We start from the raw sequence: 14,698 nt of genomic DNA, 5'->3' as shown, positions 1-14,698 counted from the left end.
TCTATCTTCGTTGTCAGCCAATTTACCTATAGTTAAGCAAGAAAAATTCCACCATAATTAAAGAAATCAAACCCAAATGACAAACATGTAAAGTCAAACAACGCATATAAAATAGTGAAATGCACTTCCATAACTCAAGAAAATCAAATTCAGACAAATACGGAAGTGCACTTTCGTAAAACCTAAAACACATAATTATAGAAAACACATAAACTGAACATGCCATATGCTATAAATATAAAAAAATGTAAATTATGCCTTAATAAAATATGTATTATGAGTGTAACTACAACTTAACGTACGTTAAACAACTTATTTAATAATGCATGCATCACAAATAAAAACATAAAGAAATGTAAAAACATACCAAATGTGATAAGTGAAAGCTCTTAGATTGAATGAACTAGAGTAGAGAATAGGAAAGCTCTTGAATTAAGCGCAATGCACGGGAAATTTTAAGAAAGGTTGTAAAATGGTGAAAATGGAGTTTCTCACACACATTATTATGGTATGGTTGGTGATGATAAATGCTTCTTATGTCCCGCAGAAGAAACTACAGACTACTTGTTCTTTTGCTGCCCTACTCTCAAGGAATGGTGGAGTCATGTTCTCGCTTGGTTAAAGGTAGACCATAACCCCTAAGGTTGGGATGAGGAAAGACATTGGTTGAACAGAGTTGGAAAAGGAAAAGGGTGGAAAGCACAAATGATCTGGAGTGTTGCTGTTGAAATGGTTTATGAGTGTTGGAGATATATAAACAATTTGATTTTTGGAAACAATGTAAGTAATACAGATATTGGGGGTATAATGATTGATACTATTACTTATAGAGGGTGGTGCCATCCAAAAATTAGGAATCACTTAGCTAATCTTATGATTGATTAAGTCGAGAGTGTGTGGTCCTTTTGTTGGTTTAGTTGTTTCTGGTCTTGTTTCTTGTTTCCCTTGTGGGTTAATATAATTCTTGATTATAAAAATGCAAATATATTACCGTAAACAACATGTTGCTTGCTGCCATCTATATATTCTTCCAAAGACAAGTTTCACCTAAGTTTGAATACAAGTAAACCAAACAAGCGTCCTTCTATTTGTACTCATGAATCACTCAAAGTCAATGAAGTATCTATGGTAAACGAAATCGATAATAAGCACTTTTATCCATAAATATGGACGTGCTAACCAAATACATGAGATATTACCTCAATGCACATGCTCTATGATTCCAAATTTATGCATCATCACCATCGACCCGCATTGTCGCAGCCAAGTGGTATATGTATAACTCATTCAAAAATGCAAATCTAGCATGACACCCTTTGGTGTCATCTATTTCTTTTTAGGCAGTGTAACGCCATAAACTGCTTTTAGGATTACCGACTGACACCTCAAATCAACACAGGTCTTTCTAGCATGCTTTGTCCTCACTCACATGCTTTGTCCTCACCCATCCAAATACTACTCCAAGTCAAACCTCCTTAACTATTGAATTTTTATTTGTTAGGCTTCCAAAAAGAAGATGCATCTTATTGGTATAATTAGTACCAATCAATCCTTATAAGTCTTCCTTCAACCATGTAGCCCATACATGCACATCCTCAAGATCGCTCTCATTCTGATGTGAATTTGGCGACCACTATCCCTCTTCTTCGACCTCGAGTGTTACATCCACTCTCCGCCCATTTTGGTCTCGGGTGTTACATGCCCACCAACTTCTGCTTGGTTCGTTCTTGAACCACATTTACAAGAAAAGGTCTAGCTCTTATACCATATGTAATGCCCTAGTTTGCTTTCTTGATTACCGAATGACCCCACAAACCAACCAACACAAGTCTTTTCAGCATATTTTATCCTTACTCACACGCTTTTTGGGAAACTTCCAAGAAGGCCACCCATCCAAATACTACTTTAAGTCAAACCTTATTAACCATGGAGTTCTTATTTGTTAGGTTACCGAAAATAAGATGCATCTTATTGGTATATGTAGTACCAATTATTCTTTATAAGCCTTTATTTAACCATAATGTCTCATGCATGAACAACATCAGGATCCCTCTTATTCCAATGTGAATTCATTAACTACTCTCCTCACTCTTCGGCCTCGAGTGTTACATCCACTCACCGCCCACTTCGGTCTCAGGTGTTACATGCATCACCTAGGCAAACTCCCAAGTATTGCACCATCATGTCAAGTGCTTTAGATCTATAGATTATGTAGTGGTTTAATAATCTCCCCCATGAGTGAAAAATGTAGCATGAATGACATATTATCAAATGTGGTTTATATCTCACCAATCAAAATATGAAAAAATAACGTCTCTGAGTGCCATCTCTTTATAAAAGGTGATAGCATACCATAGTTAATAATAGTATAACTAGTCATGCATAAATGTTGCAACCCACGTATCTGCATGACGTCATGAAACCATTGCTCTTCAGGCTGCTATAATTTCATAATCTTCCTTATATGATTGATGCATTTTAAAGTCCCACGATACTGTAAATAAATACATCATTGTTAGGAAGTTCAAATATTATAGCATACATGTTTAAAAGAATAAATATACATTTATTTTACCTCTCTATCCCACACGAGCCTAACAACATGGTTTATATACATAGAAAGTAGTGAAGTGTTGTAAGGGCCTCCTCCAAAAACCTTAAGAACGACATCAGGAATAGTAACATCAACAAAAGGTTGGTTGAAAAGGACTTCAGGGGTAGCAGCACGTGACATGTGCCTCAAAGAACACGAAGCCGAATACACCTGAACTCCAGAAGTGAACACTTATGCATTAGATGAACTAACCAACTAGTGGTCGTGAGAGTCTATCCTTTTTCATGCGAACAAATGCATGTTGGGACACTTTACCATGCCTCAATTTATCTTGGTTGTCAGCCAATTTACCTATAGTTAAACGAGAAAAATTCTACCATAATTAAAGAAATCAAACCCAAATGACAAACATGCAAAGTCAAACAATGCATATAAAATAGTGAAATGCACTTCCATAACTCAAGAAAATCGAATTCATACAAAATATGAAAGTGCACTTTCGTAAAACCTAAAACACATAATTATAGAAAACACATGAACTGAACATGTCATATGCTATAAACATAAAAAAATGTAAATGAGTGCCTCAATAAACCATGTATTATGAGTGTAACTATAACTTAACATACCTTCAAAACCTATTTAGTAATGCATGCATCACACATAAAAAAGGAAAGAAATGAAAAAACTTACCAAATGTGAGAAGCGAAAGCTCTTAGATTGAATGAACTGGAGTAGAGAATGAGAAAGCTCTTGAATTAAGCGCAATGCAGTAGAAATATTAGAAAGGTTGAAAATGGTGAAAATGGAGTTTCTCACACACATTATTTTGGTATGGAGCTCTTAACCACTTGTTCTTTTGCTGCCCTACTCTCAAGGAATGGCAGAGTCATGTTCTTTCCTGGTTAAAGGTAGACCATACCCCCAAGGTTGGGATGAGGAAAGAGATTGGTTGAACAAAGTTGGAAAGGAAAAAGGGTGGAAAGCACAAATGATCCAGAATGTTGCTGCTGAAATGGTTTATGAGTGCTGAAATGGTATATGTACAACTCATTCAGAAATACAAATCTAGCATGACACCTTTTTTATCGCCACAAACTGCTTTTAGGATTACTGGCTGACACCACAAATCAACACAGGTCTTTCCAGCATGCTTTGTCCTCACTCACATGCTTTTCGGGAAACTTCCCATAAGGTCACACATCCAAATACCACTCCAAGTCAAACCTCATTAACTATGGAGTTTTTAATTGTTTGGCTACCAAAAAGAAGATGCATCTTGTTGGTATAATTAGTATCAATCAATCCTTACAAGCCTTCATTCTACCATGCAGCCCATACCTACACATCCTTAATATCCCTCTCATTCTGATGTGAATTTGGCAACCACTATCCGTCTTCTTCAGTCTCGAGTGTTACATCCACTCTCCACCCATTTCAACCTCGGGTGTTACATGCCCATCAACTTCTGCTTGATTCGTTCATGAACCACATTTACAGGAAAAAGTCTAGCTTTTATACCATCTATAATGCCCTAGACCGATTTCTTGATTAGTGACTGACCCCACAAACCAACACATGTCTTTTCAGCATACTTTATCCTTACTCACACGCTTTCTGGGATACTTCCCAGAAGGTCGCTTATCCAAGTACTACTCAAAGTTAAACCTCATTAATTATGGAGTTCTTATTTGTTAGGTTACCAAAAATAAGATGCATATTGTTGGTATATGTAGTACCAACTATTCTTTATAAGCCTCAATTTAACCATAATGTCCCATACATGCGCAACATCAGGATCCCTCTCATTCCAAGGTGATTTTATTAACTACTCTCCTCACTCTTTGGCCTCGAGTGTTACATCCACTATCCGCACACTTCGGTCTCGGGTGTTACATGCATCACCTGGGTAAATTCCCAAGTATTGCACCATCATGTCAAATGCTTTAGATCTAGAGATTATGTAGTGATTTAATAATCTCCCCGTGATTGAAAGATGTAGCATGAATGACATATCATCAAATGTGGTTTATATCTCGCCAATCAAAATATGAAAAAATAACGTCTCTGAGTGCCATCTCTTTATAAAAGCTGATAGCATACCATGGTTAATAATAGTATAACTAGTCATGCATAAATGTTGCAACCCACATATTTGCATGACGTCATGAAACCATTGTTCTTCAGGCTGCTATAATTTCACAATCTTCCTTATATGGTTGATGCATTTTAAAGTCTCACGATACTGTAAAAAAACACATAATTGTTAGGAAGTTCAAATATTATAACACATATGTTTAAAAGAATAAATACATATTTATTTGACCTCTCTATCCCACACGAGCCTAGAAACATGGTTTACATACATAGAAAGTAGTGAAGTGTCATAAGGGCCTCCTCTAGAAATTTCAAGAACGGCATCGGGAATAATAACATCAACAACAGGCTGGTTGAAATGAACTTCAGGGGTAGCAGCAGATGACATGTGCCTCAAAGAACACGAAGCCGAAGACACCTGAACTCCGGAAGTGAACACTTATGCATCAAATGAACAAACCAACTAGTGTTAGTGAGAGTCTATCCCTTTTCATGCGAACAAATGCATGTTAGGATACTTTACCATGTCTCAATCTATCTTGATTGTCAACCAATTTACCTATATTTAAACGAGAAAAATTCTACCATAATTAAAGAAATCAAACTCAAATGACAAACATGCAAAGTCAAACAATGCATATAAAATAGTGAAGTGCACTTCCATAACTCAAGAAAATCAAATTCAGACAAAATACGGAAGTGCACTTTCGTAAAACCTAAAACACATAATTATAGAAAATACATAAACTGAACATGCCATATGCTATAAACATAAAAAAAATATAAATGCATGCCTCAATAAACTATGTAATATGAGTGTAACTACAACTTAACATACCTTAAACAACCTATTTAGTAATGCATGCATTACAAATAAAAAAGAAAAGAAATGAAAAAACTTACCAAACATGAGAAGTGAAAGCTCTTAGATTGAATGAACTTGAATTGAGATTGAGAAAACTCTTGAATTAGGCCCAATGCAGTAGAAATTTTAAGAAATGTTGAAAAATGGTGAAAATGGAGTTTTCTCTCGCACACTTTATTTTTGATCTAAAGTAAGTTCGGATGGAAATTAAACACCAGGGTGCAATAAGCCATCCCCATAAATGTAGTAAACATAAGTTTTGGGTAAAAATGGGCTTCTGGGTCAAGGCCCAAATTAAATATGAAAATGAAGCTTCGGTCCAAAATAGACACAGGTACACCATTGTCCAGTGAACATAGTTCTCGCTCACTTATTCACACACTGCGAAAGTGAAGGAGCCAGAAACTGCTACTTCTAGACCCTAACACCTCTTTCTCCTCTTTCAAACTTAAACCCTACCATCTCTTTCTCCTCTTCCATCATCTTCTTCAACCATGTCTTCTATGCTGGTACGTTTTCTCTCTCCGTTCTTCGTTCTTCGTTCTATTACATGTTTCCCTAACTTAACCTAACTCTTTTCTGAAAATGCGGTTATGAAAACAGCAACCTCAGATCATACTGTTGAAAGAAGGCACAGACACATCGCAAGGGAAGCCGCAACTCGTAAGCAACATCAACGCTTGCACCGCCGTCGCCGATGTCGTCCGGACCACCCTAGGTCCTCGTGGTATGGACAAACTCATCCACGACGATAAAGGTGCGGTCACCATCTCTAACGACGGCGCCACTATCATGAAGCTTCTTGATATTGTTCACCCCGCTGCTAAAATCCTAGTTGACATTGCTAAATCTCAGGACTCCGAGGTAACTAACTAACTAACTCCGATCTCATCATTTTCCATCAACCGCACTCATAACGAAACTGTTTTCTTCTTGGGATTCTGTTCTGAGATCGGCTTTCTGAAAGTGATTTTTTAATATTAGTATTTGTGCTTGTTTCGCTTAGATGTTTGAAATTGTGGAATTAAGCCTGTTTTGTTAAACAACTTAAATAAATAAGTACTTATCATATTAGTGCTTGTGTATGAGTTATTTCTATAACAAAAGATAAATTGTACACAAACTTTTTCATATAAGCTAGAAACAGTTTTCATAAACTAGCTACCATAGAGAATTTATGGAAATAAGTTAAAAACTACTTATGAACATTGAATAAGTTGTACTATAAGCCTTCCTAAACTGTCTCATAAGTGCTTGGACAAGTGCTTGTGACATTGTTCACTCCACTTCTAAATTCCTAGTTGACATTGCCAAGTCTTAGGACTCTGAGGTAACTACCAAACTCCGATCTCATCATTTTTCCATCAACTGCATTTTGTAACGAAACTGTATTTAATTTGTTTTTGGACACTGTTCTGAGATCGATTTTCTGAAATGTGATTTTTTAGTTTTATTAATTGTGCTTGTTTCGTTTAGATGTTTGAAGTTGTGGATTCAAGCCCTGTTTTGTTGAACAACTTGCTTATATAACAAGTGCTTATCATGTCAGTGCTTATGTATCAGTTATTTCTATAACAAAAGATAGTGAACACAAACTTTTGCATAAAAGCTATAAGCTGTTTTCATAAGCTAAGATAGAGAACTTATGGACATAGGTTGAAAACTACTTAATGAGCATTTAATAAGTTGTGTTCTCGCCCAAACTGTGTTGCAAGTGCTTATGCTAATAGGTAAGTTCAGTTAAGCCAATTCAATTGAGTTCCAAGTGTTGTTCTTTGTAAGTTAACTATAGTATTGTCACTGTTGTGAATGTGAAGGTTGGCGATGGAACCACCACTGTGGTATTGCTTGCCGCTGAGTTTTTAAGAGAGGCAAAGCCTTTTATTGAAGATGGTGTTCACTCTCAAAATTTAATACGAAGCTACAGGACTGCATGTTCCTTGGTATGCAGTTATATTTCACATATTTAATTTTTTTTTCTGTATTTTTTCCTGCAATTAAATGCTATTTGTAATGTTGGTTTTTTTACTTGTTGCACTTGTTTTGTCATGTGTGATGATTTTTGCAGGCGATTGAGAAGATTAAAGAGCTAGCTGTTAGTATTGAAGGAAAAAGTCTAGAAGAGAAGAAAAACTTGCTAGGAAAGTGTGCTGCTACAACACTTTCTTCAAAGCTTATAGGAGGGGAGAAGGAGTTCTTTGCTTCCATGGTTGTCGATGCTGTAGTTGCAATTGGGACTGATGATAGGTTAAATATGATTGGAATAAAGAAGGTAAACTTTTTAGCTTATTTTACAACCTTCTTTCCTATATAATCTGGCACTCTGGAGGGAAATGTTAAACATATGGAGTTTTATACATTGTTATTAAAAACTTCATTAGTCAGTGTTAGGTTATCTTGTTAGGTTTGTTGTAGTAGATATCCTTTTAACACATGTTCCTCGCATTTGAGGATAGCTGGTCAGTTTATATAGTGTCATGCCATATTATTGTCATCCAAATGATTCCACGCCGTGCCTGTACCATTTAAACCTTTTTGTGTGTGGAAATGGTGTTATAAATATTCAGGTTTCTTCTGCAGGTTCCTGGAGGTAACATGCGTGACTCATTTCTTGTCAACGGCGTTGCCTTCAAAAAGACATTTTCATATGCTGGATTTGAGCAGCAGCCCAAGAAGTTTCACGATCCAAAAATACTATTGCTTAATGTTGAGTTAGAGCTGAAGTCTGAGAAAGAAAATGCTGAAATAAGGTCTGAATATTTAAAATGTTTTGTTTGTTTTATGTCTGTTGATGTTGAGGCTCTATTAAAGAGTTGCTTAGTAATGTGACTTTCTTCTTTACTTTCTTGTGTTTCTACAGATTATCAGATCCATCACAATATCAATCAATTGTTGATGCAGAATGGAATATTATTTATGACAAACTGGATCGATGTGTCCAAAGTGGTGCCAAAGTTGTTCTCTCACGCCTTGCTATTGGTGATTTGGCTACACAGGTTTTAATTGTCATTTTTAGTAGAACTATTTATTCAATATTATTGTTAGTTGTATGCCACTTAGCTCTCCACAACATATGTGAAACTTTTTAATGAGTAGCACACAAAATTTGATGCGTGCTATCCTGTTCTGGGACAGTGTTGTGGGACATGATATACTTTGACTCATATGATATACTTACATGTATTGTATAACTATATCTATGAGCATCTATTTTTCTATTATTTATTTTTTGTATTAAGCTTTGTTTGTGTTAGCTCTTATTTTCATAGCATAAGTGTATCTTGACATCCTTAGTAATAACTTGCCCCTGTTACAGTATTTTGCAGATAGAGACATTTTTTGTGCTGGTCGTGTAGCAGAAGAAGATCTAAAAAGAGTTGCTGCTGCAACTGGGGGAACTGTACAAACATCTGTTAATAACATTATTGATGAGGTTGTGTATTGTTTGTGTGGGATTCTGCATGGTTTGCATGTTTTGTAATTTTATGTGTTGCAGCTGAAAGCCTGAAATTCCTTTAATGTATTTGCTTGAAGGTTCTTGGAACTTGTGAGACTTTTGAGGAAAGGCAAGTAGGAAATGAAAGGTTCAACATTTTCAATGGATGCCCATCTGGCCAAACAGCCACCATTGTTCTTCGTGGGGGAGCCGATCAGGTATGTTGCATGATGAAATAAGTGTTATGTAGCTTGTAGTTATACAATTAATAGGATCTGCCATTATGGGCATATATTTTATTTTTGCTATTTTTCACAGTTCATAGAGGAAGCAGAGCGAAGTTTGCATGATGCAATCATGATTGTTAGAAGGGCTATGAAGAACTCAACTGTAGTTGCCGGTGGAGGCGCTATAGATGTATGTCTCTCTAGTCAAAACTTTGTTTTACATATCATTGTATTATGATAGGGACTGTCAAATATTAAAATTAAAATTAGCAACAAGAAGAAAAGTGCTACAAGAAAAGTGGTTTGTTGCACTTTTCTTGTTTACATCTCATTGTGTTATGATAGTGACTGTTAAATATTAAAATTAGCGTTGTTATTGTTGACAGATGGAAATAAGCCGGTACCTAAGGCAGCATGCACGCACAATAGCTGGAAAGTCTCAGCTATTCATCAACTCCTATGCCAAAGCTCTTGAGGTAAGTGTTTGACGATTAAAAACAGTCTATAATGGTATTGGTTTAGATTTTAGTAACATAGCTTTGAATGTAATGGGATTCAGCACCTGTTTGACACAAGTTATCTAAAGTTCAAACTAACCAGATAAGAACAATGAGCATTGTCTTTCTTTGCAAATATTTAATCAAATATTAACGTCATTAAAAATGAATGTTTGGTTGTTCTTCAATACCTAAGAAACCAGGTATCATTCTGAAAATTTTTCATACATGTATTTTACCTTTATCTGAAACTGTTAATTCATATACTTTTAGTGTTGTCAAATAAAAGGTATAGCATTATAGCATATCCGAATTTGAACAAACCGCCATCGTCTATTAACCACCATGTAAACAAAATTGCAACATACCACTATTTTCTGTGATCCACAATTGACAGCACTTTTTGCTTTATTATTGCATTTTTATGGAGGAAGGGGGTGGGAGAAAAGTTGTCCTTTTGTGTTTGCACTTTTCTTGTTGCTATTTAACCCAAAATTTGCTGCTGCATTTAGTGCCTTGTGATTTTGAACACAATATTCACTGATTGAACATGTTAAATCAGAGGCCAGTGAGAATGCAGGAGTTTTGCAAGAAATACTTTTTCCATTTGTTGATCAGCTCAGCTTGAAATCACATTGCTAAGTATCTGGTTTAACATGCATAGTTGCTTAATTGTATTTTGATGCAGATTTATGGTGTTATTGCAGGTTATTCCTCGACAATTATGTGACAATGCTGGATTTGATGCAACTGATGTGCTGAACAAATTAAGACAGAAACATGCTCTTGCTTCTGGTTGGTTGACCTTTGTTTTATGTGCACGATTGCTTACATTGCATATACTTGCATGAAGAAAAAGTGCCAAGTAGGGCTGTAATTGGGCCAAGCCTAGCTGATTATTAGATAGTTGGTGGTGCTCAATTTAATACAAATTCAAGCTGGATCTTATAATATGTTAAAGCTTGACTCGGTCCATTTTAGATGTGAACTGAGCTCAAGCACTCTAGATTAATAAAAAACAATGTGTATATTTACAACGACACACACATACACAAAATTCATGTCTATTTTATTGTCGGTTTTCTAAGAAATATTGATATTCTGAGCATTAGATTCTTGGGTTTGGTTCAATTAATCAAACATGTTCAAGCATCTTAATCAAAATATAAGGAGAAAGACTGAGCCAGGGTTCTAGGCAGTTTTGGAGTATTTGTTAATTTTGTTTTGCATGAGCAGGGATAAGATGCTAGCAAGCAAGTATATGTTGGTTCGATTAACGACTGTGTTTATTTCCTCTTAACCATTGCTGCACATTATCAGTATAGAAAACTTATTCAAGGGCTTACTTTTACTAACAATAATCAAACCAAGTTTTTACATAGCTTTTTGGCCTCTTTAAATTACAAACCATTAACCCGTTCACACCCCTGCACAGAAGCAAAACCATATTTGTTATACAATAATGTAACCAGGATTTAGTTTGTGCTGTCATATTTAGTATTTTTCTTTGGACGTGGGTTGTCTTAACGTCCTATGCATTTGGAGATAGCTTCAAGTTTGTAGCTGAGGAAATTTGTAAATGCATTTGCTAAACTCCCATGAGTTCTTCTGGTGGGTCAGAAGTTAAAAATCTTATTTTTACCTGCTTGTTTAAGGTGAGGGGGCACCGTTTGGGGTTGACATAGCCACTGGTGGAATTGCGGATTCATTTGCCAACTTTGTCTGGGAGCCTGCAGTTGTGAAGGTATATTCCCTTCATTGTTTTGTATTCTAATTCTATTTGGGGTGTCTAAGTAAGTTAATACATTTGCAGATCAATGCTATAAATGCTGCCACAGAGGCAGCCTGCCTTGTTTTAAGTGTGGATGAAACAGTTAAAAATCCCAAGGTAAAATATCTGACCATTTCTCTCATTTATATTTACCAATGACTATCCAATTTGAAGGAGTTAATGATTTATGGAATATTCAAATTTCATTTTAATTCCGTTTCACGTTTGACACAATTCTTTTGGTCAAGGATTTTCTACTTTGTAGTGTAATTGTATATAAGTTTTACATTTGGATATGTGCAGTGCCACATTGACTCTTCCCTGCATAAATTCACATGCAATCCAATTGCTCTCTACTTTTTTTGTTGTCTTTTAAGCATTGTGTTTAGGTATCACTTGGCATCAAATGTAGAGTACTAGATGTCACGGTACTTTGTCTATGCAAATTTGTTTTGCTCAGTATTGAAAACCATATCATTCTCACTGCCCAATAACATATTTATGGTGTGGTAATGTTGATTAGTCCCTTGCTCTATGCGGATTGGCTCTCCTAAGTTAAGAGAGAAGATAGAATGGCTTTTCTATTTATCCGCAGGATTCTTTAGATTTAGGAATGATAATCTCTTTTTAAAGATGTGTGAAATGTTATTTTTGGAATGATATTTTTCCTTGTCCCAATTTACCCTTATTCTTTCTATAAAATACTAGTAGCTATTAAGTTACTTGATGTGAGACAACTAAATTATTTGTTTTTTGTAGTTATTGCATCCTTCCGTGTTTACCTGCTTAATCATTGAAGCAACTATTTTCATATTATATAAATGAACTGTACCAAGATCTGTGTATCTGATACTTTCCTGTTTACTTTGATATTAACACTAATTTTATTGATAGTTTTCATGTTTCTCACTAAGATTACATATTCAAATGCTCCTTTGATGATTTTAATGCAAAAACACTTCAGTTTCACTTTCATTAAAAATTCACTCGATTATATACGTTGTAAAAATGGAAATATTTATGTTTAACTAATTAGTTGTTGCATGTTTAGTGGATTTCTAAACATACTGTAAACATTTTTGTTAGATGATTCTAGTTAGGTCTCACCATGTGAATTTTAATTAGCAGAATTATGTTGTTGTGAACTATTTTTTATGTTGATTAAGTAATTCGCTTTCATTTTATTCTTGTTCTAGTTTATTAGTTTTGAATAATTTTTTACTGTAGGACCCACCAAAATGTAACTTATTTCGAATCATGTTTACCTACTTATACATTTACTTTACTTCCACTAATATGAAGAAATGGGAAACTTCATTTATGGCTCTGATTATGATTTGTTTTTATTTATTTAATTTATGTAGTCTGAGAGTGCACAAGGAGAGGCTGCTGCAAGTGCCATGGGAGGCAGAGGTCGCGGAGGTGGTTTCCGTGGTCGCGGACGAGGAATGCGTAGATGATCAGAAATGTTTCTAATGGGTTAGCATTTGTCTCGTGTGTTGAATGTCTGTCTAATATGCGCAAGGCCACTGCATGTATGTTTCCGCTATTTGTGTTGCTAGAAGCATACCTTATTTATCGACTTACAGATGATGCTGTGAAAAGCTAATAGGGGGATTCTGGGACCATCATCATCTGATCTAACTAGGACTTGATGGTAGCAATTTTCAGGCAGGCATTGTCTTTTTGTATCTGTTCAATTTATATACGTTGGAGAGGCTGAATTTAGATGCTGTTGTTGGGGACTTCTATTTTGTGTGAAATTTTGCTTCACCTTCAACACCCAGTATTTATAAATTAATTGCATGTGTTTGATGGCAAATTTAAACGCTCTAATATTTTGACAATCGAAATACAAAAATAGTTCACAATGATAGTGCAAGACTGGATTGTTTTTCCATGCCTCAACGCGAGGGAAGATCTTGTAGTTCGGCTTAGTTATAATTCAGAGGCAACAGACCTGTCGGTCAAATAGACTTTGCTCTTATGTATTTTTATTTTTTTCATCAGAAGATTTAATTATATCAACATTTAGGGGGTCCGTTTGACCTGGTTGGAAGATTTTCGTTTTGAAAATAATATCTATTCTGAACGCTGAAAACTTTTCTCTTTAACCTTCTCTCTTTTGAACCTTCCGCATGCATGGTGACTAATGCTAACACGGATCACGCTGCTGCCTGCTGTTTGGGCGAATCACGTACTGTGAAACAATCTTCTAGTGTGATTAATGTACCATCTTTGTTTTTTTTTATATCAACGACACTTTTTAAAACAATTATTTTGAACAGGGCTTAAGAAATTATTGATTGTGTTTTGGGAGAGAAATTTATTTGGCATTCATTGTATTTTAAAAATGTTATTTTTGACCCTCTTATATTTTATCTCACTTATTTTGAAAAAATGTTCTCCATAAAACAAGAAAAATGTCCTAATGTAAAAGTTCCATGGGTACAAATTATTACATTTTATTGGAGGAAACTATTTGATTTAAACCAGATTTATAGCAAACATAATATTTGTGTCTCGTATGTGTTGAGATCGAATTTTTTCGGTGAGTATTGAATGAGATTGTACCAATACTTTTATATGATTGATAATAGTTTGAAACTTATATAAATATGTTTGTTTTGATATCATAAAATCATATATAAAAATGAATTAATATTTTTATCTTGTATTTCCTTCTTGAGAATATCATTTTAGTGGATCTGAAATTCAAACTCACAATTGATTTAGGAGAAAAGATAAGGTTCAATGGATCTGAAATTCAAACTCACAATTGATTTAGGAGAAAAGATAAGGTTCAATCCAGGAAGTGATCTCAAGACGGGGATGTTGTAAGAGTGATGTGGAACACATTTCATCCTTACGGAATTAAGGATCATATCGAGGTGGATATGACATTTATAAGATCAATATATGATAATTTGAAAATGCTAAAATGTCTCATTGCAATTGTTGACGATGATATGTTATTTTAGATTTATATTAAGTTTATGTTATGTCTAGATTTTGTTATGTTTAGATGTTTTTATGTTTATATTATGTTATGTCTAGATTTTGTAAAATTTATGTCATGTGAAGGTGTTATTAAGTTTATGTTGAGATTAAACAACGATAAATTAAATAGACGATAGTGTCCAATTAATAAATACAATAATGATTCTTGATCAAAGTATATATAACATCCAAAAGTCAGAAACAACAAGTCATAAAAGAAGAGAAAGTCATACAACAACTAAAACTAATAC

At 34.9% G+C, this 14,698-nt stretch overlaps 1 protein-coding gene across 1 annotated transcript; it reads left to right on the top strand.

Annotated features, from left to right (window-relative positions):
* The first annotated feature begins 5,833 nt into the window (after window positions 1-5,833).
* Window positions 5,834-13,269, top strand: LOC127117938 (T-complex protein 1 subunit eta). Its single transcript, XM_051048065.1, has 14 exons — window positions 5,834-6,025; window positions 6,120-6,380; window positions 7,334-7,459; window positions 7,585-7,788; window positions 8,097-8,266; window positions 8,377-8,512; window positions 8,833-8,949; window positions 9,051-9,170; window positions 9,271-9,369; window positions 9,566-9,655; window positions 10,384-10,471; window positions 11,332-11,420; window positions 11,490-11,564; window positions 12,812-13,269. Exons 1-14 carry the CDS (start codon window positions 6,011-6,013, stop codon window positions 12,905-12,907), a joined length of 1,686 nt encoding a protein of 561 aa, XP_050904022.1. The 5' UTR covers window positions 5,834-6,010; the 3' UTR covers window positions 12,908-13,269.
* The last annotated feature ends 1,429 nt before the right edge of the window (window positions 13,270-14,698 follow it).

The sequence above is a fragment of the Lathyrus oleraceus genome, chromosome 2 (genome assembly GCF_024323335.1).
Source record: "Lathyrus oleraceus cultivar Zhongwan6 chromosome 2, CAAS_Psat_ZW6_1.0, whole genome shotgun sequence".
Classification (NCBI taxonomy): domain Eukaryota; kingdom Viridiplantae; phylum Streptophyta; class Magnoliopsida; order Fabales; family Fabaceae; genus Lathyrus; species Lathyrus oleraceus.
Note: the sequence above shows the minus strand (reverse complement) of the source record. Positions and strands in the feature narration are given on the sequence as shown.